The sequence below is a fragment of the Parus major genome, chromosome 1A, assembly GCF_001522545.3.
Source record: "Parus major isolate Abel chromosome 1A, Parus_major1.1, whole genome shotgun sequence".
NCBI lineage: Eukaryota > Metazoa > Chordata > Aves > Passeriformes > Paridae > Parus > Parus major.
The window spans coordinates 12,250,945-12,276,112 of NC_031773.1; the positions used below are offsets into that span (position 1 = coordinate 12,250,945).

Below are 25,168 nucleotides of genomic sequence, written 5' to 3' on the forward strand. Positions count from 1 at the left end.
AGATAAAGCAGAAATCAATCAAACTAGCTGGGCTTGAAGTGCATTAATACTTAATACTACCTTTTACTATTGTAATTATGATTTATTTACTTTTTTAATTGCTATCTGGCTTGCTTATCTCTATGAGAGACACTTCTCAAGAGTATCTTTCTGCCTATAGTGTTTTATTTTTACAGAAAAATGCAGGCATTTAGTGAGATGGAAATTACTTCCTTATTATTTAAAATTAATTCAGCTTGTCAAAATGAGCTCATTGCCATGCACAGTGTTTCCTTTTTAATTCAGTCTCAGCCTTTCTAGAAATTGAAATTCTGTTCTGAGATGATGTACATAGCAGGCTTTTTATACATATTAAGCCCTACATATTAGGAGGATTAGGGCCACATATACATTTTAGAATAGGGTACATAATTATAAAACAAATTTTGCAGCAGGGATAAAAGAATGTCAGTTTTCCACTGGTCTTGTAAACTGCTTTGCTAGCCAGGAATGAAGCTGCAAGAATGCCTGATTGAATAAAAGGGACTCTCTTGCCTCCTCCTTTAGGACTCTAACTTTTGCTAAATCAGGACAAAAGTAGAGGAAATATTTGCATATAAATAATTGGGATGCCAGTGCTCCCTTCTTTTCTCTTCATAGAATAAAAAAGAAGATAATGGAAAGCAGAAAAGGACAGAGGAGATTGAAACCTGTGATGGGTATAGGTAAAGATAACCTTAATAAATGGGAGAAAATTGCCTGTCACCTGCAAAGGGAGCAATGAAAATAAGGGGGGAAGGGAGACAAGTTTCTGACAGCAGCATCCCACAGGAGTTTCTTCAGGACCAAGAACCAATTAGGAAAGGGAGAGAGAGAAGAAAAAGTAGCTTTAAAAGATTTTCATACTTCCCACTCTGTCTTCTGAGCTGCTCTCACTGCACTCCCTCCTCATAGTAGCTGAATGGGCTTGTGGCAGAGATTCAGTCCTCTGGAAACAGTCCAGTGTGTGAGGAAACATTCCAGTGAATGGGCTGGTGTCCTGGTCACACCCCCTGAAAAGGGAACAGCAGAAAATAAAGGGTTTGGAACAGAGGGAGCCATTAAGGAAAACTGCTGCTGGGGGAGGCACCTGGAAAGATTGCCATTCCCATAGTAAGAAGATGACTATGGAAATAATTTTTGCATTCACCAACTGAATCAAAAAAGTACTTAAATAATTTCAATAGGTTTGGGCATACCATACCACTTCTATCTCCAGAGGGACAATGTGGGGAGCAATGTACGTGTCAGTGTTACCTCAGTCCTTGGGTAGGTCATGGAGTAAATAGTCCTGGAAATCATTTCCAAACACAAAGGACAAGAAGCTGATTGGAAGTAGTCAGCCTGGATTTACAAAGGGGAAATCACACCTGAGAAAACCTGAAAACCTTGTACAGCAACATGACTGCCTCAGTGATCACAGGGAATGCAGTGAGTGGCATTGTTCATCTTGACTTTAGCAGCGATTCTGAGTGCTTGCCAAAACTCCACAGACAAGGTGATGAAGTGTAGGCCAAATAACTAGACAGTGAGCTGGACCAAAAGCTGAACTGCCAGGTTAAAGGGTTGCCATGTGATCAGTGGCACAAAGTCCAGCTGGATGATACAGCAGATAAAAAACTGCAGCAGAGGGTTATGCTGCTATCCAGAGAGACCTCAACAGATTGGAGAAATGAGTGGGTAGGAACCTGTGAAGTTGGGATACCCCCAGTCCTGCACAAGCCCACACACCAGAATACAGTGGGACACCCAGCTGGAAAGCAGCTTGAGAGGAAAGGACCTGGGGTTCTAGAGGACAGCAAACTGCCTGTGAGCCAGTGATGTGCCCTTGTGCCAAAGCAGGTTCACAGGATCCTCCATTTAGCACTGGTGACACCTGCAGTGCCTGTGTTGGGCTCCTCAGTGTAAGAGAGATGTGGACATAGCAGGGAGAGTCCAGTGAGGAGCCAGCAGAATGATGAAGTGCCTGGAGCAACTCTCCTGTGAGAAAAGGATTAAAGAGCTGGTGTTGCTCAGCCTGGAATAGAGAAGGCTCAATAAGGACTTGGTGAGTGTGTATAAATATCTGATGGGGGCCCAGTAAAGAAGACAGAACCAGATTCTGGAGCAGGCTGCCAGAGAGGTGCTAGAATCTCCATTGATGGACCTGACTGGAGATGTCCCTGAGTGACCTGCTCTAGCTGACCCTCTGAACAGTGGTACCCCAGAGGTGCCTGCTGACCTCTGCAGTTTTCTGAGCCTCTGACACAAAGACAAGAAAACTGCTGTCATCTGGCAGATGGAAAATAGGAATTTTGGTTTAATGATTTGCAGCAAGACCAGTAACAAACAAGGAGTTGATCTTGCCAAAGAGATGCAGTGGTGAGCAAGGTGCAAATAGGTCTTCCCACAGGATCACCACTGTGGCAGGGGAGGAGTTTGCAGCACAACCCACATATGGATAAATCACAGGGTGAGGGAAGTATCTCCCACTATTGCTCCCTTAGTAAGAACTGATGCAAATAAAGCTCTATAAAACAAAATCTATTGGCAGGAACAACCAGTTTCAAACCCAAGTCTTGGCCCTTGGCAGTAGACACCAGCACTTGCAAACTGAACACAATTCTTGCAAAGAACAGCTGAGGGAGCTGGGGTTGTTTAGCCTGGGGAAGAGGAGGCTTGGGGCTGACCTCATCACTCTCTGCAACTGCCTGAGAGGAGGTAACAAGTGACAGGACAAGAGGAAACATCCTGAAGTTGCACAAGAGGAGGTTTAGATTAGATACTAGGAAAAATTTCTTCACTGAATGAGTGGTCAGGAGGAACAGGCTGCCAGAGAAGAGATAGAAACACTGTCTCTGAAAGCGCTCAAAAGTGTGTGGATGTGGCACTGAGGGACATGGTTTAGTGGTGAACGTGGTGATGATGGGATAAAGGTTAGAATAAATGATCTTAGACCTTTTTCAGCCTCAACAATTCTATACTCCCTATCCTGGAATTTAAAACCTCAACTGCAAATGTGCTTTAACTTGTGCTACTTTGATGGATGTTTCTGGTGAAACAAGCACCTGGAAATGCTTAAATGGCAAAACTGTAAGGATAAGAGACCATGAGAAGAAGTCAGAACTTGTTTTCTCTCATGCTCACAGCCTTCTTTGTGCCACCTGCTGTGGCATCCCCCAGCAGCCACATCCAAGATGGGAAGCACACCTGAGCTCTTATCTATCTCTCTCTGCATTTTGTTTCAAGTGTTTACAATTAGATAAGGATCCTGCCACAAAACTGTTTTGGGGACAGCAATTTATTGTTTTTTGTAGATTTAACACAAGTTAAGAGTAAATCATCAGGATTCACAGTATTTTATAGATTAGGTTTCTGATTTCTTTCTGGTTTCTTTTAGAATAGAGCATTTTATATATTAAGTTTCTGATATTAAACAGACTGTGTTTTAATTTAAGTATTTCGTATGTGCATTGCAAAACAGTATAGAAAAATGTCCCACAATTTTCAGATAAACTATAAGACTATAATTTATTTTTTTTCTTTAATCTGGCAACTTCAAAATACTGTTTAATGAAGGAACCAAAATCCAAGTTACTATTTTTATCATTTTGTACATTTAATAAGGGTTTCCAACATATTCCAGTTTTACACTGTTTTGAATTATATTACAAGTATCAGTAATTAATTTCCTTAGTAATGCCACATATTTTCAAGTTACCAGAAGTGCTTTGAGTGAGCAGGTAACTCTAGATACCGCAGTCCCCTCTAGTGGGGAAAATCAGACTGTGCCAATTCTGCAGGACCTGCTGCATTAGCAGTGGGTGGATATGAAAGCTTTGATTTTCCCCCATATATCCGGAGGACTCTGAGTCGATTTTTTTCTTTTTATGGTTTGTTATTTATTTATGGTACATTATTTTTGTTCTGAAGGAGAGAGGGGCAGTTCCTACTTGTGAACCTTCAGAGCAGGAATTCACTACATGCCCTACAAATCCCCCTGCCAAAAGAAAGCGAGTTTTTCTGCAAGTACCTTATTTCCACAAAACATCTGGGAAGCTGTTTTTTTTAATAAAAAGGAAGTAAATGGATTAATGAAGAACAGGTTCACCAGAGATCACCATCTATCTCCTGGCTCAGCAGCTCATCTAAACCCTTTTTAAAATCCTCCTGTACTGGCATTTTCTGATTCAGAATTGTGCCCTTGTAATACTCCCCTGTCGTGTGAGCAAGAAGCAGTGAAGTTTAGGTTTTAGGAAGCCATTGCCATCAATATAATAAAGAACACCCCCTCCTCAAAAAACTTATCGCCCGTTTGTTCCACTTCTGTTTCGCTGCACTTCAAAGGGAGAACTGTGTCTACCACCCCACATCTCTTTTTTGTTTTTCTCTTACATAATTGCCGTGGTGTTTTTAATTAAGTTAAATAGGATGTTGCACTGAGCTCCTCAGCAGCTTCCTGAATTTTGTGATCTATCCGATCAATTTACTGAAATCAGAGCACTGTCTCTGCTGGTACAACGTGCACTGGGTGCAAGTCACAGATATTTGCATGAACCAATTTATCTCTTAAAAATATTTCTTCTTGACTGAAGAATAAATTGCCTTTACCCTAATGCGCTAGGTAATGAATTGCATTTGAAATATGTTTATTTTTAGCTAACAAATGCTAATGGCAGCTTGCTGTTAAAAATAGACAGTACAGTTGGCACAGAAATATGGGCTGGGGAATCGTTCTTCCCTCATCAGTGGAAATGCCCTCTGTGTAAGTCACCTGGGGAGAAAACATGATGTTCCTAAATAATTTAGTCCCTCCAACTGGAGAGAGGGTGAGCAGCAAGGCACTGCTGTCACCTGAGCCCTGCCTTATGAATCACCCCTGTAGCCCAGCACCCTCGCGGGGCTGTGTCCTCCTGTGGGGGCCGAAGGTGTAAGATGGAAATGGCACATTTTTCTTTTCCTGTCTCCCTGCTGTAGTCAGTGGGTGCAATGTGGGTTTTTATGTGCCTCTAGCTCTGCCTGGCTGCAGGGAGTGGGGGCATTTTGGTGGGGGGAGCACTGCAGAACCCCATTAGACATTAGCAGCTCCCACTCTTCCCTCAGCAGCTGCTCCCCAGGCCAAGGGACTTCATCTTGGGCAGGATTTTCCTAATGTCTGTGAAATTTCCCTGGCTGCTCTCTAAGTCCATTACTTGTCACATTCCCATGATTTATTCCCTTCATTTTCGCAACAGCTTTTTTTCATAGTTAAGAGTGTTATGTCCACTAAGTCTCCTTTTTTCTTGACTACACAGATCAATTGCCCATGATTTCTCTTACATTAGGAATTCCAAGGCTTCTGACACTTGTTCTTCCACTCTTGTATTCACCAGGTAGGTATTTGTCCCTTACAGTCTAGTGCCAAAAAGCCAACCATGCAGCTGAGGCCTTGCTGAGCAGCCTGGTAGGTTCACTTTGTGCATCTTGCAGATAATTTTTTCTGCTTCTTTAAAATGGTAGGGAATTTGTCTATTTTTCACAACAGAAAGGCCTCGTGGAGTCATGTTTGGTCCAAAACTTTTATCGTGTACAACTCTCTCCTTTGCCAATGCATGTACTGCTGTTGAATTGTGTCCTGTTTTTTGGATCATTTCTCTAACTCATTATAGATGTTGAATACTGTTTCTGACCTGCAACACACTTGGAGTCCCTCCTGAATTACTGTGACCCACAAATGGAGGAAGATAGCCTCTATTCCACTGGAGATCCTCTATTCCACTGTGGAATAAGTGGTTAGTGAAAGTATTTTATTAACATCAGATCTAAGACAGACTCCCATGAAACTCTAACAAATACAGTCCTTCAGCTGGACAGTGAGACACTAATCACCACTCTAACAGTATGTTTTTCCAACAAGTGTTGCATTTGTTTTCATAACAGCTTATCTAAATAAAGTTTTCTAAATTCTATGAGAATGTTTTTCAGGTTTTTCAGATTCATGGTTAAAGTCATTTAGAAGTCTGGCTTATAGAAGTGGAAAAACAGATAACCTTCCAAGTACACAGGTGCTACATCAACTAGAGTTCATCAAATTCTTCTTCTGTATTTTCAATACACTTTTTATCATCCAGCCCCAATGTGAAAGACAACCCTGTGAAACAAGGGTTGGTCTTCTCACCTCACTTTAATCCTTGAGTGAAGTATTAAAGTGCCAGTTCTGGTAATTTGGTTACCAGAGATACTCTCAGGGTCTGGCTGCACCATCTAAATCCTCCAAGTGTGGCAAACAGTGCCTGGGAGGAACCCAGCTGCTCGTGCTGTCAGCCCTGGCCATGTCAGCACCCCCTCCCTTGGAAAAGGGGCTGTATTTTTGCTGACACCTGTTGTCCTGTGGTTCTCAGCACTCCTAAGGTTGGATCTGCCCTGGGAGTAATTGCATGGTGCCTCATGGAAGAGGCTGTCCATCCCTCCAAAGCCGCACAGACGATATGTCCTTCTGCTTCCAAAAAAAACAGCACATCTGCTCCCCTGCACTGTTCATTCCATCTGGAGCAGGGACAGTCCTTTGGGCTACTGAGCTTTCCAAGCATGGGAGTTATGGAGAGTCAGGTGCCTCAACAGTGGCAGAGACCACGTCAGAGTCCAGCACCTCCTGCTCTCAGGGCCAAACATCTGCAGCCTCCAACATGTCCTTGCACCAGCACCCCCCTGGCCCCAGATAATTTTACACTGAAGGATCACTGTTAAAAAGGGGTCTCACCACAATATAAAGGGCTCCTTTTAGGAGGGATGATGTTAACTTTTCTGTGGGAAGTTTTCAGGCAGGGAAATGTTTTAGAAGGGAAGATACAGTTCTGCTTGTGCAGGCTCGAGTCAGGGGGCTGGCAGTTCCCACCCTTTCACTGCTGAAACACAACATTTGTACCAGACACAACCCCTACTCAAGAGATTACAAATCTAGTTTTGAACATTGTTTTCCAGATTTTGCTTGAAAGGTAGGGCAGTGTCCCCCTACCTCCTGCCAGAAGATCTCACATAGAGACATCTAGCCAGAAAAATACTGCCTTCATTTGACAGAAGGCACCCAGTAGGACCAGACAAGAAATACCAAACTGAGCTGTTGCTGGTTGAAAATTACCTAAAAGACTACAAATTATAAGCTTAACCATAAAAATGCCAAAATTCTGAAAAAAAATCTAGTAAATATTATTTATTTCATACATGATCAAGAGAAGGTTCTGCTTTTAGGGAAGAAAATCACAACAGGAAGTTCTTGATTGATCCTTGGTTCTCCTCATTATAATATGATCTTAGGAGCTGGCTTGGTTCTACTGAGTCAAGACCAGAAGGATCCAAAAGGGTTTCCACCAGATATAGATTATAACACAAAATGTGGCTTGGGAGACTAGATAAAAAACACTAGTTAAAGAAAAATAGAACTGATTACTTGTTTATAGGCTTTAGTATTTCCTGGGACCAAACCCCTTACTTCCTAATTCTAGACTACAATCTAAACTGGAATTATAACAATTAAAAGTCAGGAATACAAAGTAAGGAAGATTTACCCATGGTGGCATGTGTTTTATTAGCAGGTAACATGAAGAATCAATATTTTATGACCTGTCACATATTTGAGTCATCTGTCATGCTTTATCCTTAGATGTTGAAGTTGTTTGACAGCTCTAAAGTAGAAGGAAGCAAAACAGAAAAGAAGTTTTTTTGCTGGTGTCACACTGTCAGAAAAATTTAACAGGTAATAGTCTACAACAAGCAATTAAAACACATTGGTCTCTTATTACAAAACAAATTCTACTCTGTGGGGCCTGAGGGAAATGCTTCTCATAAAATTTGCTATTTTTATGTTAGAAGCTAGCACAAACTATACTTTTCCCGCATGAAAAAAAAAAAATCAAAAAGAAGCAGAAATGCTGCTACTTCACAGCGCACAGATGAATACTGATTTGGAGACCTTACATAACAGGGAAGCAGAAAGATCCACCTGTAAAACCTCAGTTTGATTTCTGCTGAGGTCCAGCTACTGATGCCAGAGTCAGTGCAACCACACAGGGGAACACACCCGTGTGGAGGATAGAGTTTATTTGCTGTGCAGGTAAAGAGTGCAGCAAAGGAAGGCCATAGCTCAGATGAAGACAAGGAAAGGATGAAGATGAGATGCCTGTAGAATTACCTACAGGTTTGGAAGTGTCACAACTGTTCAGGCTTTCTGTTTTCCAAGTTCCAGTTCTGAATCTTGTGTTGTACTTCAATCTCAGCTTCTAAAAAAATGATGCAAACAAAAACAAACAAAAATCACCCTTCTGCCCCTCATAATTGCAAAAAAACCCACTAGGTCACAGGAAATAAGAAAGAAATCAGGCTTTTCAGAACTCATGTTTATATGTCTTCCTGGTTTTTGAATGTTTGTGGTTCATTAAGTTTTTCTGGAAAACAAGGACTTTATTCCCTGAGCAGCACTAACAGGAAGGGTCTTCTGTCTCTTTCAGGGTGGTAAAAAGGAGACATTTTAATTTTCATTTGTTTCTGTAGGTAGTTAGCCTAAAAGTAGCCAAGATCTTGAGCATTTTCTTTCATTTTACACATTCCCCTAGAACAGCTCCTTTCATGTGTTAAAAAAAAAGAAGCATCCGAGAAAATTTCGGTCTCAACAAATTGGTATTTTGCAAATTTTGAAAATTCCTTCAATATAAAGTTCCTATATGTAACACCTATGGGTAACACCAGAAGAGTCCAGGAGAGGAAGAAATTGTAGCTTTTTCCCTGTCTCCAAGCAATCAATAATATGAGTCTTTGCTAGCACAGGGGTTTGCATATCACCGCAGAGAAGAAAGAGGATGGACACACGGTGGTGTAAGGGCTGTAGGAATGACCACCAAGCTCATCTCCAGGGTGCAGTGACCCATCACTTTGGGAACACCATGAAACCAGCACATCTACCTAACATTACCACATTTACAGCCACAGCTGATGCTTTCCATAGTGCTGCCCACGTGGAGTGAGGCACCACGCATGGCAGGTACTCAGTCCGTGGTGCTCAGCTGTGTGTCCCAGCCCAAGTTGGGCACTAGGCCACTTGTCCCTGGTCTGTACAGCACAGGCTCAACTGCCTTGTCAGGCCCATTGGGAAAAACTGAGGTTTTTCTTTTTACAGGAGTCTCTGCTTATTTTCAGATGTGCCTAGGCTGGCACAGCAGCTTGGCTCGCTCTGGCTGCGGGGACTTTGCTGCCAGCAATGTTTGGCCCCGTGGCCTCTGAAACCCAGGCAGCCTCTGCTCTCCCCCAGGGCTGGGCGATCCACGGGGATGTGACCTCTAGAAAAGGACACCAAATTAGGAGATGTTTCAGTGTCTGAGGCGATGAAATATTTAATCCCTGCTCTCTCTGGGATATGCATCATCACAGATTTACTTATCTGCTGCTCAGTGACAGCAGCGGCTGACAGGGACGATGACAGCTGACACACATTAACCCAGCTGCACAACACGAGCTATCACTCCAGAGCAGAAATCCATCATTATTATTTAAGCACCAAGGAGGTGTCTCAGTGCCAGATACCGAAGACAGGTGGCACCTGCACTGGAAATTCAACACTGCCAGGGTCTCTTGGAGGTGAGGGAGCCCTGGCAGGACCCTCAGCCCTGGCATCCCCCGCAGGGCCAGCAGCAGTGGTGCTGGTCTCTGAGCAGCCCAGCACCAAGGGTCTCCTGTTCCCCCACTGCTGACCTGGCCATACACTGATGGACCAAAATGAGAGGGAAGTGTGGACAAATATTGCTTGTTTAGGGGATGGAAAGGAGGAAGCCTTTATTGGAGCTTTTCTAGAGCTACACAGCAGGATAATGCATTAACCCCCACTACTGAAGGCTACAGGTGGAGTGAAAGGCTCCTTGGGGAGAGCTGCAGCAGATGTAGCTGTATGGATGCAACTGGACCTGACTTGCTTCCCCTTTGTCTAAGCTGCCCTCCTTTTCACAGATGAACTTCTTTCTGAGCAAACCTATATCAGTGTCTGCTTTATCTAATAGGTCATTCTGAATCATTGCTGTCTCTGAGAAATGAGTGACTGAGCTTTGAGGAATCCTGATGAAACTGGGGTTTGGTTTGAGAAGGTGGGCTGGAGATTTCCCCCCTTCCTGTTAGTGTTTGGTACCGGATTGGTTGCTGCTCGAGACTGCCTTGCTGTCTCTTGCCACTACAATGGCACCCTTACACTGAAAAAGTGCATTTTACCCAAGACTTGTCTTATGGTCACTGGTGGGAACAGCCAAACAGCAGGAAAGTTGTCCATGTGTCTCAGGTGCAGGGTAGAAGGGGGAAGGAAACCACCAAGGATTCTAAGCCCTAGAGCCGATCTTGTGTTTTGTGGGGTGTGATCCTTCCAGAGGAGGAAATAAGGTGGACTATTTACAACACCACATGAATGCCTGCCTAAGACTGCAGGGCTTGCTGGACACACTGGGATGTCACCTTCCTGTTCTGACCCAGAGGACACTGTGCCACACCTGTCACTCAGGGCTCCTGCACACCAGCTTGCCTTTCTGCATGCTCTTCAGCTGGCAATTTCCTCACACAGCCCTCCCCTTCCTTCTCTGAGATAGGGTTTGGATTTTTTTCCTCTGCACTGCTGATTGCAGTCTGCCTTCTGTGCTCAAAGCTCTTCAGGAAAGGAATCTCTTCTTTTTCTTTCACAAGAGTACCCTTCACACCTCTAGAGCGACTCAAGAAAATGTTTAAGGGAATAATATAAATTAATAGCAACAATAAATCCTTACACATCATCCAAAGCCTGCACAAATTGGGTTTGGAGCAAGAAAGGGAAGGTGAAAGAAAAAATGTCTCCAGGACCATGAACATTCAAGCATTGTCCTTGCTAAATATCAAGCAGGTTTTCATAACAGATGGTATCCACCAAAAAGCTCACCCTCTCCCTAGACCCTGGCTTTGCCAACTCCCGAATCCAGACTTTTTTCTAGCTGAGTATCATCTCACCCCACAGAGATTTTTTTTCAGTAGTTTAACATGTAATTTTATACCTTTGGAAACAATTGTGAGCCTTATGTACAGTTCCAAATACTTCTTATTTGCCTAGAGAGTGTACAGAGAGTTAATTAACATTCCTGTGCTGGGTAAGCTAATCACTAAACTGCAGTTTTGAAATCTCAGACCAAAGCTGCTCCAGATCGTTATCTTTCTGTTGCCCATAAACATGTAACTTGGCACCTGTATCTTTAGGCAAACGGGATCAATATTTGCAGCTCATTAGCAGGTTTTGGTTGACACCCAACATTACAGCAGCCAAGCAGTCAGAGAGGAATGTGACAAGGTGCACAGCCTTGCCTTGGTGAGCCCCTGCCCCAGAGGTGCTCTGGACAAAGTCCTGCAGCTGCAGGACCCTTCTGCTCTATAGTGAGCCCCAGCAGCCAGAGCCCTGCTCCCAGTTGTAGCCCAACCCATTTATCAAATTTTCTCTTCCCATCAGCACGAGTACGTACAAAGAGAAAGTTTGGAAAACTGTTGGAAATGCTTGGATGTGCATGGATTTGTGCCATGTTCCCAGGTCACACAGCTTTGGCACTGGCCAAAGAACAGGGTAATTCATTTCACACACAAAAAATGAGAGTTTAAATGTTTTTATTATTCTGCAGGATTTAAGGTTCATCAGCACTGATATTTTTCTTATGTTTTCTGTGACATTTGATCTTATTGCAATGTTTTAGTTACTATGTTAAAATAAAAAAATCAGCTCTTTTTTTCAAGAAATTTCTTTCACAGAAATGTCATGCCATTGAATGGGATGGCCAGAGAACTGTCACAGCCCTCTTTGTTTCTGTCAGGAGGAAACACTCAATGTATGAATTGGGAATTCATCTGGAGAAATCCTGTCTGTTGAAAAAAGAGCAGAGCTCCGTTTCTGTCACAGCACTAAAATAAGCCCCATCGTAGCAGCTTCCTTACACAGAGATCCTGGCTGGCACCTTCAAGGATCTGCTTCAATATCTTGGCTTTCTCCCAGCAGCAAACTCCCACTCTCTCGGTGCTCCCAGGAGAGCAGGCTCAGCGCAGAGCCCGAGCACACAGTGCAGGCAGTGAGTGGCTCCTCCAGGCTGGGGCTCACTCACAGCCCCCAGCCCACGCTGGCCCTGGGCTCTGCCTCCTGCCTGCCCTGATGGCCCAGCCCACACAAGGACAGCTTTGTCTCAATGGCAGCAAGGTTTGTTTTCCCAAACCAAAAAACGTGCCAACGTCAACATCTAACATTGCCTAGCACGGGAAAACTCTTGGAAGATATAAGGTTATTAAAGCTAGATATAAAATGTTACTGACAAAATAAAAACCCCATAAGATTGTACAATGCCAATCCAAACATTTCCTGGCCAATAGGCCCAGAACATCGTCAAGATACCTCACTGACATGGCTGGATCCTCAGAGAAGCTCCCTGTAAACAAATACATCAAAGCTTCTTGTAACAGTTTATAAATACAACGAAGAGCTTTCTGAGCAGTCTGATCATGCAGCTTGAAGGTTGGAGAAACAAACAAAAATACCTACAGATCCTCTGGGCTCCAGGGGAGAAACTGAAAAACAGTTACAGCAAATGGGCAGAATATAAAGAAAGTGAAACATTTTATCAATTAACAGTTAAAGAACAGGAAGAGTTTAGGCATCACTATTCAGAGATCCCCTTTAGTGACAGCAATTTATTTGACCATCTGGGCAAAGAAAGACTGTAGCAAACCACATGGAGGAAATAAAAATAGATGAACAACAAGTGAGTGATTTTGCTTGACTTTAGCCTACAACGCTGCAGAGCAGGAAGCTACTTCATGTGAAAGACATTATTGATGAAGGCGTTTCAGCCTCTTGCCAGTTCTTCCAACAACATACTAGATCTCCCATGCCAGCAAACCTGTCTTGAGACGTGACTCCCATCCCAAACTTGACAGAAACACCACCAAGTACAAAAGACAAATTGATGAGCCTTCTGAAAAGGGACCACCAGAGGAAGGAGCATCTCTGTGATGTTCCACAGTAAAGAAAACTCTTTAGGAGAAAGAATAGGAGGCTTTTTACTGTGTTTGTTCATTATGATAAAAATCTTCCTTTTCTTGACAGAAGCAAATATTGAAATAGAGGAAAAGGCAGCCCACTGTTCAGCAGGATCTGATCACGACATTCCAGTGTGTTGGTTCCCACCTCAGGCAGACACACAGCCTCCTCCCACATCTAGGGCACACTCACTGTGTGTGACAGTAGCAGGAGATGGTGGTGTCTGCCCTGGAGGTACAGCCATGAGCACCAAGCTGTCCAGATGATGAACCCAAAAGCTGTTCATAGTGAGGCATGGCTAGCAGAGCCACCACCCAAGGGAGCCCTGTTTCCACCAGCCCAGACTGGTGCCAGCAGATGACAGAGATGACAGGTACAACTTGATCCATCCTTGGATAGGTCTCTCTTCCCTCTGTCTGTCACTCTCCTCCTGTCTTTCTCACCAATAAACATCCATATTTTGTATTCTTGGAGCTGCATTCAAACCAGAGGAAAGCCACCTGGGCCAGGGATTAGGAAGGGTGGCAGGGAAGCTTTGAAGCCTGCCCATATTCAGACTTTTAGAGCCTGTCGCTGCCACCTGGCTATATTTAGGAGAAGTTGGAGGAGGATCTTTCAGAGATAAGAAAACTCTCAGGCTCTAAAGAGGTGCCTTCTTTAAGCTGCTCTAACCCCCTTTCACAAGCTTTGCAGTCAAAATTCACCTGCTCCTTCAGGCATGGCCTTACTGACAAGAGAGCCAAGCTGACTGCTGTATGTAGCTTGGTTCATGCCTTCCCATCAGGCTGGCTGCTGCTTGCATCCTTGCCCAGTCAGTCCTCAAGCTGTTTAACTGATCTTACTGAGTCTTCCTGACCTGTGGTTGGAATCTCAGACCCAGCTCCTGCAAAGCTGTTTGCTCTCCAGGAAGGCAGTACTGGCACATGCTGGCACACCCCAAAAGGACTAAAAATACCCAGCCTCAAGCTGTGCTCAGACAAGGTCTCTGACAGCTTGTTATAAACAAGCCTAATCTTTTAGGCTTTGTTACAAAACTGCCTAATCATTTGATATTTCAGACTGAAGATCTTCCGTATGTGAGCAGCAGCTTCCCTCTTCCTCCATGCATGCAGTTAATGGCTTTGTGCAGGGTAATTATAATTCCAGGATTCACACACCTCACTTTGTCCATGTCAGATTTAGGCTTCCCATCTCACCCAGGTCTACCATCCCACAGAAGCCAACAGCACTCATCCATCATGGGAACCATCCTAAGATTAAATGAGTCACCCAGGAGGGCCCTGTTCTGCTCCAAGGACTTCCTAGAGCCTCACATCTGATGTCTGAATGTGAGAGAGCTGATGTTATGTGAGATGCATCTCCAGGCCTAACCTCTATCTGATCGCCCAAAAAATCTTCTCACCTTTCACAAAATTTCCATCTGGAAGAAAACAGGAACTTAAAGAAGTCAAGACCACAAATGGTCAGGCTGCCCTGACCCACTCTGGGCTCCAGACTTAATTTCCAAATACATCTCCTTTCATACTTTGGTGCAAGGTGGTGACACTTCATTGCTGAATGCCTTTTTTTTTTTTTATCAATTTTTCTTAACTGCCACATATAGTCATGGAGACTTTTGTTTATTGTTGCAATAGCTCCAAAAAGCATTCTGTCTGGAGAAATCAACAATGCAGAAAATAATGTATCCCTGCCGTGTCACTCTTCCTCTTTACTGTGAGGGTGGTGAGGCCCTGGAACAGGTTGCCCAGAGATGTCCCAAACCTGGATATGTTCAAGGCCAGGTTGGATGGGCTTTGAGCAGCCTGGTCAAGTGCAAGGTGTCCCTACCCATGGCAGGGGAGGTGGTATGAGATGACATTTCAGGTCCCTTCCAACCCAAACCATTCAACGATTCCATTATTCTCCCCCACAGCATGCTGTCTGCAACCAAACAGCCCCTGGACGTGACATCCATTTCCTCCTGCCATGTTTCAGTCATCACATACAACAGAAAAGGGGGGGAAAAAAACAATATAAGATTAAATTGGATTTTAAAACTACAAGAATTGGCCAGAGTCTTTCAGGGAGAGCAGTACAGTTGCTGAGTGCATTAAGTATTCAGGGAGTGTAGCTTTAGGTCTGACAATGTGCTGGGTTTTTTCTTGTGAATGACAGCCTGTAAGTTGACAGAAAAGTTCTGTCCAGCCGTGTGTTGTACACAGATGCTGGAAACCTGGCAAAATTGATTTGAGTGGATCCTTCAACATTTTTCTGTTTCTTCTCGGAAAACGATGTCTAATAAAATAGCATTCTGTCTGTTCAGCCCGCCATCGCCCCTGTGGCCCTGAAACCATCTGTCATGGATGGAAGCAACTGCACTTGCAAGAGAGAAGCAACAATATACTTTATTGATATAACCCAGTGATTTAACAAAGTTCAATGGTAAACACAACAGTGGTTTAACAGGATTCAACGGCAAGATTGTTTATTTACTGCATAGAGGACAAGGTCAGACAAAATTGCCAGAGATCCTGTCATTGAGCCATGAGGTTCAGAAAGAATCCCCTTACATTCTAAACCCCTTCTCAAAGAGAAGTGTAGGTGTAGGTGAATCCAGTTGTAGTCTGTTCAGTGGTTTATATCTGAGAGATTATATTTGCACACTCAATCCTTTATATCACTTAACTAAAATTTCCAAGTTTAGTGTGCTATTAACCACTTACCAAGACTCTGTTGCAGCGAGGAATCTCTCAGCTTTGAGGAGTAACCTTGAGAGGGGACCCTCCTCAAGGAGAGATCCTGGCATGCAGCCCACCATTCCAGATAGCCCTTGGCTACCATGCTGTCACCCATACCCCCACCCAAAACTCCAGAGAAAGCTGGGTGCAGCCAGCAGAGCCCCACTGGTAGTTAGGGCTGAAGCGGCAGAGGGGAGCACACCACCACAGCATCCTCTCACATGCTACAAATGTGCTTGTGCAGCCATGAGCTGAGCCTTCTGACAGCAAAACCACCTGAGCCACACATTTAGAAAATTCCTGAATGCTCCTGAAACCATTTCCTACAGTCTTAGAAACACCTCCCACAAGCCATGCCCAGGAGTTCAGCTGCTGCCACTAACAGCGTGAGCAAGATACCACCCAGCAGATTGAATAAGTCCCACTGTTCCACTCAACTCTGGTTTCACAGGGCTTGCATACTGAACTGGGGAAAATCTTGTTATTTTTTATGAGATTCAATTCTATTTTATTGCAAGGAAGTGCTGCAGCAGAAGAGCAAGCTCACACACCTTCTGCTCAGATGAGCTTCTCCTCTAATGCCATATGGACAAAACCGTCACACAATTTCCAATCCCAAAATTTTGTAAAAGTTTTAGTAACTCCTCAAGGTTTACTGTGCATTCTCTTTAACCCCTGTCCTTTCAGGTAGTGTTTGGTAGCTGTGAGTGATGGCAGAGCAGGCAGTTGCCAGTTCCTGCCTGCTGGTTTGCCAGGGGGAGGAGGAAACGCCTTGGGCAGCTCTGGTGTGGACAGGTCATTTATTACATTTTGTTGAGAAGGTGCTGAACAATGAAACACTGAAAGAGAGCTGCTAGCAAAATCACTTGGGGAACTTCTGTCCATTCTTCTTTCCATCTCCATAAGGCAGGGCAGCCTTATACCCGCCTTACTGTGTCTCAGCTGCAGTGCAGCTGTAGGCAGCAGTGCACAATTTATTCCCCTCCTGGCCATACAGCTGTTTCCAGTATGATCTGTGGACAGCTTCTCCAAAACGTGTGCTAGAGGTTGGATCATCAGGATTCTTGGAGAGGACCTGAGTTGGTGCCTGGCTGTTTACTGAGAGCACAATTTGCCCAGGATCACTCTCCAGGTGATGGATATGCATCTTCCCATGGGGCCAGGGCAAAGCATGCTCAGCACATCAAGAGGGAAAAGGCACCCACAGCAGATAGGGAAAAGGGAATACACATAAATCCTCTCTCTCATCACATGGAAAACAAAATAATCCTCTCAGGCCACTCAAATTTGGTTTGTTATGTGTTCTAAAGAATCTATGTGTTCTCAAGAGATTATCTTCAAGGAAATAAGAGATGATCATTGGCTGCTCTCTGCAGCTGAGCATTTATCTACCTTTCATGCCTTTCAATTATACACACCTGGATATTTTCCAGGCCAGGAATACAGGTTGCTGTTTGAATTTTGGGCTGCAGTGGCTACAAGTGGAGTTTTAACACACTTAGCATTTCACCAACCCTGATGTAAGCAACAAAACCATCCATCTGTGGTTATAAAGAGCTGACCCAGATCAGTGTGTCCAAAAAGGGCGACACAGCTGGTGAAGGGCCCAGAACACAAGTCATCTGAGGAGCAGCTGAGGGAGCTGAGGATGTTTAGCCTGGGGAAAAGGGGACTCAGGGGAGACCTTATCATGCTCTATAACTCCCAGAAAGGAGGTCGTAGCCAGGTGGGGGTCGGTGGCTTCTCCCAAGTAACAAGTGACAGGATGAGAGGAAATGGCCTTGAGTTGCACCAGTGGAGGTTTAGATTGGATATTGGGAAAAATTCCTTCACCAAAGGAATTGTCAGACACTGGAACACACTGCCCAGGGAAGTCTTGGATTCACTGTCCAAAAGGTGTGTTGGTGTGGCTCTTGGAGTTATGGTTTAGGAGTGAATGTGGAAGTGCTGTGTTAACAGTTGGAATTGATGATCTTAGGGGTCTTTTCCAACCTTAATGATTCAGTGGTTCTATAAGCAGAAAGGTGAGAATTCCAACACCTCATTAAAACGGAACTTGTCCAATTTTTTTTGGCCTACAGCCCAGGCAGCAGTGTTATCCAAGGTGCCTCAGCATGCCTATTTTCAATTTCAGAGCTTCAGCATCAGTGTTTCTCTCTTCCTTCATCTCCTTCCATACACTAACCACAGTGCCAGCATTCAGCAGGGATGGATGATGTTTAGGCAGGAGGAATCCTGTGGAGGTCCTGGGAGGAAATCTCTGGTACTTCATTAACCCATGGCTTTCTGCCAGCTGATGTGGTTTTATAACTGTACCAATTTTGGTGTGACCACAAATGCCAATTGCTCTTTAGAAAAGTAGTTGTGTGTGTTTGGAGTCAGCAATAAAAGACTAACACTTGTTAAGGTGTTATTTTCTAGATGCTAGTCAAATACATGGCAAAGATCATTTCAATATGGACGTCGGCACACAAAGTGGTGTAAAGTGTTAACATTGTCTGAGATAATACATACCCAAACCTAGAAGGTCTGTCTTTCTCTCTATATTTACTATTCATTTTACTGACTTTACAGTAACAGCATGGAGAGGACCATCTGAAATTCAGCATGTCTTTTATACCTTGTCAGGGAGCAACCTGGAAATCTCCCTGTGATTCATCTTTACCACAAACAAACCTCAGTGTCCTCTTTCTGAAATGTACATAAACACTAAAATGCTGTAAATCCCTCCAGGCTGACCATACCCCTAGCTCTGCAGTCAGCAGAAGGGACTGCCCTAACTGAGTGTGTCAATTATGAGTAGTAACCCTGTTGTGGTGAGGCCAGCCTAACAGACAGCCTTTAAAGACTTTAAATAGGGAACTTAACAGCAGAGCACCTGGGTGGTTGGGTAATACAGCTTCCATGAAGACTGCTTTCATTAACTGATTCCTAGGCAACAAAACTCTAAGTAGCTCTAAGAAAACAAACTTCAAGGAGTCAAAAGCCTATGGTGTGATACAAAACAGACAAACATGTTGCATGTGAATGACTTATTTATGTCTTGTCAACTAGGCACCTATGGCATTTGTTTAATTTCATTTCCATGTGTATAACACCTGTGTGCAAAATTTGTCAAAGAATTAATAAAGGTCTTAGTATGTTACTGCTGAAACACTGAGTGCTGCTGGAAATCCAATAAGCAATGTTACGGGTTTGAATAACAGAGGTACATGAAATTATGATTAAAAATAATTGAAAGAAATGGCTCATTCAGTTCTATTAAGCTTTGATTGTTCCTAGGAGTATCAGGATACATGCTCCTTCCCACACAACATTCTATTTCTCTGCATTTCAATTTCACCAAAAATGGATTGTTTAGGAGGCTCACAAACCCCCTTATCTTACTTAGGAAATAAACAGATTAGAGGCACTTTTTCATTCACTTTATTTGGCAGTGCTGTTTACCTATTTTACTAATTACCACATTAATAACATTAGTAACCACATTTATAAAACACACCAAAGTTCCAGACTCAGATCATTTTTAATAGATTTTATTTATCGCAAGTCATTGTTCATTTCTCATCCACACTTTATCCCTCACTTTTGCTACATGTTTTAAAGGGTAAAGGAAGCTCATGGAGCTATCAGTGGCAAGCTTTGTTTTACAGTTGGAAACTACCATCTCATTACATACTCACATCACAAGAATGTTTTTACCACAGTGAACATCATATTTTATATTATTTTTTTAACATAAACTAAGCTGACCTATTTTTCTTTTTCAGTGCCCTCTCTAGTTCACCTTACACTTCCTGCATACTTGTTTTTTACTTTTTAGTCTCAGCAACATCAATTAAAAGTGTCTTGTAAAGTAAATCTGGACTACACATAGATGCTGAACAAGTCAGAAACTTTCCTCCAAAACAAACTTTGCTTGGAAAATGTCAGTTTGTTGGAAAGCAAAGTTTATTTGATGGGGAAGCAGGCATCCAAGGTCCATGGCAGAAGGGTTTGCCACCACCAGGCTCAGTGATTTGTGGTACCACCACTCCAGGCTTTAGGGTCTGGGTATCCTGCCCTGGGGCACCATGCTCTCTGGGTGTGTGCGTGAATTAGCTGCAGGCCAAGATTACCACAAGAGTCAAGGATGTAGGGAATTTGAAGGAATGGGAGAAGGTGGCTGCTCCTCGTAATATAGGGGGAGGAAATTAAATATTTCGGTTTCCTTACAGTAATATTTTTAAGTTTCTAGTCCTGAAATTCTTTGTTTGCTTTCATTTCACAATGAAATTCATTCTTTTTCTTTTGTTGTCACAGAAACAGTGATTTCCCCCTAGTTCTGCATTCCAGCAGTCTCTTGCAGAGGCCCCTGTGTTACAATATAGGAAGTGGGGTTGTGATGACGGTGGCTGTCCTCTCCCCCAGGCTGTGGCTTTGTAAGACCCCCTGAGCAGTGACCCTGTCACAGGAGGCAGTGCAGAGGCTGCCTGACAAAGGACTTCATGGTTTGGTCTCAGGGGTCTGAGAGAGTTTAGCTGATGGTGAATTGGCAGCGTTCATTTGGTGTAAGAACCTTCTGTTCACTGTCGAATGCTGGGGCAGCTGGGTTTTCACCTTTGCCTGTGCGTGAGTACTTGCAAATAGATTTCCTCATTGTACCCCAGTCCCAGTAGTGCCCTCTGAAGCACCAGCTCAGGGGCTGTCACCTGCAGCCAGGAGCAGGAGCCTTTGTCACCCTGCTCCCAGTGCCAGCACAGCCCCTGCCCCCTCGCCCCTATGTAGCTCTGCTTTTGTACATGGGAACTGGGCAGTGAGAATTAGATTTTAAGGGAGAGTTTCATTTGAAAATGTCCCCACACCTCTGTCCTCATTTGAAATTTAACACAAAGTATTATTTTATCATGTTTGCAAATGTGTCCTCGAGGGAAACAAGTTATTGCTACGGAACAGAAATGTCAGGATTTTAACTTAATTCATGGTATTCATCTAGTAAATGTCATGCTTGCCCCATATGCATTGTACCTTTATTTTCATATTGCTCAAACTTTAGATGAAATAAGCTCATTACTTTGACTTCCTGTGTCGATTAGCTGATGAAAAATTATTTTTGAGAATTTCAGAGTACAAATCCAATCTGCAGATTAAATTTTTCACTTTTCATGACAAATGGAAATGCATATAATGAAGTGCATTAGAATATTGGTCAGAGTCTTGCTCTGAGCTAAGCACAGCGTGAACATCTTTATGCTTGCTGGCAGTAAACCAGCTTCTCTCTTTTCTCTGTTTTGCACAGTCCTACTAAGCCAATCCTCACTAGAATGAGCACAAAACAAATGAATAACAGCTTTTGTACATCAACATTAAAATGGGAAGAAGCTTGGGAAAGGGCCTCCAACAGAGAAGAATGCTGACAAGTGCAAAAATGCCTGATGGATAAGCACCACCTTCTAAACATAGATCAGCCAGACATGGAAGTGATTTCAGAAGAGAAATGCAATCATGGATTACACACCAGCTCATTAGAAACTGTTGCTGAATACAGCATCCAGAAGACATGCATGAAAAGTCACATTTGGGGAATAAATTAAAAGGGGTGTAGTTGTTGCTAGATAAACATATGTAATATATATGCATTGAACAGGTTTGTAAATGTCATTTTTTTTATTCGGACGGAAAGCAAAAAGCTTTAAAACCTTTCACAGTAGAGAGACAGTTAACTTCAGACTATTCCTATCCCAGTAGCCAAGAAGCTGTTAGGACATCTCTCTTAAATTAGCATTTATAGACTCTGAATGTTTCCATCACCTAGTGGAAAAAGCATAACTTTTACTGCTACATTGCTGCACTTCATTTACTTCACTGTATAATAAGTTGACTAAAACTGTAAAGCTTCTCAATTTTTACTGCATATGTGTTCCAATTAATATGTCTGTAACAAACTTAAGGCTCAAAAATTATTTCTGACCTATATTCTAGTTCTATGAAGCATATATATAAGGTATGTCTGACTGAATATCACAATGCTATAAAATTTCCCAAGATGCATAGAATTGTTTGTATTTGAAGTGACAAAATAAAAGCTCTTGATTTCTTTTTTAATAGGAGAAAGTAATTTACCCCTTAAATGTAACACACTGCTGCTTGCTTTCAGGGTGTTTCTTTTCCTTGTTCTGTGGAGTGACACTCTCTGGCCCATGCTAATGCCAATCAGACAAGGTGATCTAATGAGACCTTCTGGCCTTAAGTTTAAACTCAATGCAACTCAGTAAACCCTTGAGTTTAAACTCAATACAAAAATGAAGAAACTATTAAGCAAATACTGTTTCAGACAGCCATGTGAGGGCTGGATGCAAAGAGCCCTGGGGCACTGGCAGGGAAGTGATTCCCTCCCCAGGTCCCAAAGGGCACTCTCAGTTCCAGAAGCCACTGAGAAGTAAAACAGGAGTAGGCACAGAAAGACCTCGTAGTGAAAGGCCTGGATACCAAGCACCAGGAATAGAGCAACAGAGGGAGGCAGGGAGCCCCTCTCTGCTCCTCTCTAACACTCCCACCAAGGCACACGTCTGTCCTGGCCTGGGACTGGCCATGAGCACCCTACATGCCTCTAGGTTCTCCTGCATATCACAGATGAACCCAACACAAAATGAACACTGCAGTGCTGATTCCTTCAGGGTTTTTAAAGCCTGTTGCTTCATTCTTTGGCTTTCAGGGGAAATGGCTAAAGTAATAATTGCTAGTGTTGATCCCAAATAATGCAAAATTCTGAAGACATGAGGTAAACATGAGTTAAAATTGCTTTTTAACTATTGATTGCACAACACAAATTATTCCAGAATTTAGTGCATGAATCTCAAAAAATATATTTTAATTTTGAAAGAAAAACTATCTTTAAGCAAATTGCCAGTAAACAAATACAGAGAATCAGATAACTTTTCTATCTATCTATCTATCTACCAAGGTACAAATGTGGCGCTGACTTCACCTAGATGTCAGCCAAGTAAATTTATGTGTGAATCTGGGCAGCATTTAAAAAATTAAACAACAGTTTTTAAAATCTGAAATTACTCTTGTAACTGGATGTAGAAAATTCTCCTGTCTTCTAAAGGACCAGCACTAGCTGGTCAAAAACCCCACCCAAATCAGTCAACCACCATAAACATCTTCCCAGTAATTGAAGGTACATCTACCCATTGACCTGAGGGGGATGGAAGGTAAAAATCAAGCAGCTCACACATGAGGAAGCATAAACTCATTTAAGGGCCCATTTCAGGCAGGTTTTTAAATCTTTGATTAGTCCAACCAGTGTCAGCTGGAAAATGCACATCCTCAGGGGCTGGATACATTCAGGAGTCCCTGTTAAGTGGTGTCTCAGTGAAGCCCATCCTCATTCTCTGCTCTTGTTGGCTCACAAGCACACTCGCACCTCAAAGCCTGTAAAGGCTTTGTTATCTGGATGTGCTCTCATATCACCACCTTCATTTGCTCCTTGAGTTTACCTCTATCCCACATTATTGCAGTCATGGCACTTTTGCTGTGACAGAAATCACCAAAACAGGGTTTCTCTGTATTATATTACTTTGTTTAGCATCATGGTGATGGTGTAATGTAAAAACCCTTTCTAAATATACACAAACATTGCAAAATAAGTGTCATCACAAGACATCACAACCCTGTCAGGGCAGCTCAGTGAATATGTATCATTTGTACACAGTCAGAAGGAGAGACATACCAGGATGTACATCATTAAATGTTGACTCAGTAAGAATAGTATGTTTTATCTTTTTAAATGTTACCACTTTCTCATCCCACTCCATTGTAACTTGTCAATTGTAATTTCTTTTTAAGTCAAAAAACTGTAAAGAAAACTGTTGAAATACCTGATTTTCTGTAAAAGTAATAATAACAATAATTTTTGTTACTTCAAAGTATGCTTGGTATTAAAGTACCTAATAAAGTTCAACAATGACTTTTGTAGCATACTAAAATAAAGTATGATAGTGTTTTTCTCCAGCTCATCTGTGGTAAGGGCAGCTGTTGTTGGGATTACTGCCCTCCTAAACAAAAGCCTGGACACCCCCTCAACATCTGTACCTACAGAGATCCCTCAGGTAAGTCAAGTCCAAGCAGAACTGGATCCCTTAATGAGTGCAGGGATTTTTAGGCGTGGGTCAAATTCCTAGCAGAATCTTGTTGGTAAGTGATCTCCACCCTCTGGTACCTGGCCACTTATCCATATATTGGCAAGTTTATATATAAGTTCCTAATTACTCTGCTTGGTATAAAACTTGGTTTATAGTAAGAGAAAGAAGAGTGTAAATTATTTATAAATTAATTATGGTTAAACAGAGAACTGCCAGGTTTGTAGGACGCTGTTCATTTTTGTAGGCCATGCATTTCAGTTATTTATAAATAGATTGGAAATCCCAAACACATGATTTGGATGCCACAGTAAAGTTCAGAAGTTGATCACCCCCAAATTTCACTATGCGAAGGTACACTGGAGCCATCAGGGGCTGTCACATCATTCCAGAGTTTGCACCAACAGGAGGTAAGTACTTCCTTGTCAAAGAGATGCTGGATTTCCCTCCATGCTGCTGATTCAGCAGTATCTGCGTTTGGAGATGATCTAGAAATTATTGTGACTGGGGTCTAATTATGCCCAAACTCCCAGGCTCTGACACTTGTCGATCGGAGTAATGGATCAGCTTCCCTCATACCATCCATCTTTCCCTGTTCTAGGGAGGAAAATGTAATGCTGGGCCCAGCAGCTTTCTGTCTCTTTCCACTGCTACTCTGATATCCTTTAAACATTTAAAAGTTTTAGTGGTTTCATCCGATTCTCTGAGGATTTGAAATGGAGTAAGATCTAGACTGTTTAAAATAAATAAAAAAAAACCCTCCCCAGATTTGTCCTAACTAGCTTGCTTACACGTTGAAAAGACAGCCATATGCTGAATAGCTTCTGAGGTAGTACTAGAAAGCAACACTTTTTTCCCCCATGTGCTAAAGTCAAGAGATTTACACATTTTTCCTTCCCAAGGAGCTCTGTACAGAAGGGATTGGCCTTGCCTGCTGTTGGCAGTACCTGCACACATTAGGCATGCTTGCAGCCATTCCACCTTGGTCTGTGATCCTCATTGACCTACACTAATAATTTGAAAAGAGACTTTCAAAGAAGGCCTGGAATTCTGCAGAAGGTAGAATATGTAGTTTAAAAATCCGTTCTCTTCCCTTTAGATCAAATCATGTTTGTGTCATGGTGCTGCAAATACAAAGTGAAGGCTTACAGTGATCAGATGCTGACATGATGCTTTCTATTACCCATCTGTCTCTCTTAAATTTTTGCTTTGTGTTACTTTATGCTGCCTTCTGAGATGTCCTTTGCATTTTAAAAGATAAAGTGATATATCTTGCCTTTCTTCCA

The 25,168-nt window shown here is 42.8% G+C and overlaps 1 protein-coding gene across 3 annotated transcripts in view; it reads left to right on the forward strand.

Annotated features, from left to right (window-relative positions):
- The window catches only part of LHFPL3 (LHFPL tetraspan subfamily member 3), a 232,630-nt gene extending 208,901 nt beyond the window's left edge, over positions 1-23,729 (forward strand). For all 3 annotated transcript variants that reach the window (XM_015628717.1, XM_015628718.1, XM_015628716.1), the window contains one exon: positions 21,038-23,729. Coding sequence is in view for 1 of the 3 variants with exons in the window: in XM_015628716.1 (XP_015484202.1) it covers positions 21,038-21,066 (29 nt within the window). In the remaining 2 variants the exon portion in view is untranslated. The remainder of the gene's footprint in view (positions 1-21,037) is intronic.
- Positions 23,730-25,168: the final 1,439 nt, after the last annotated feature.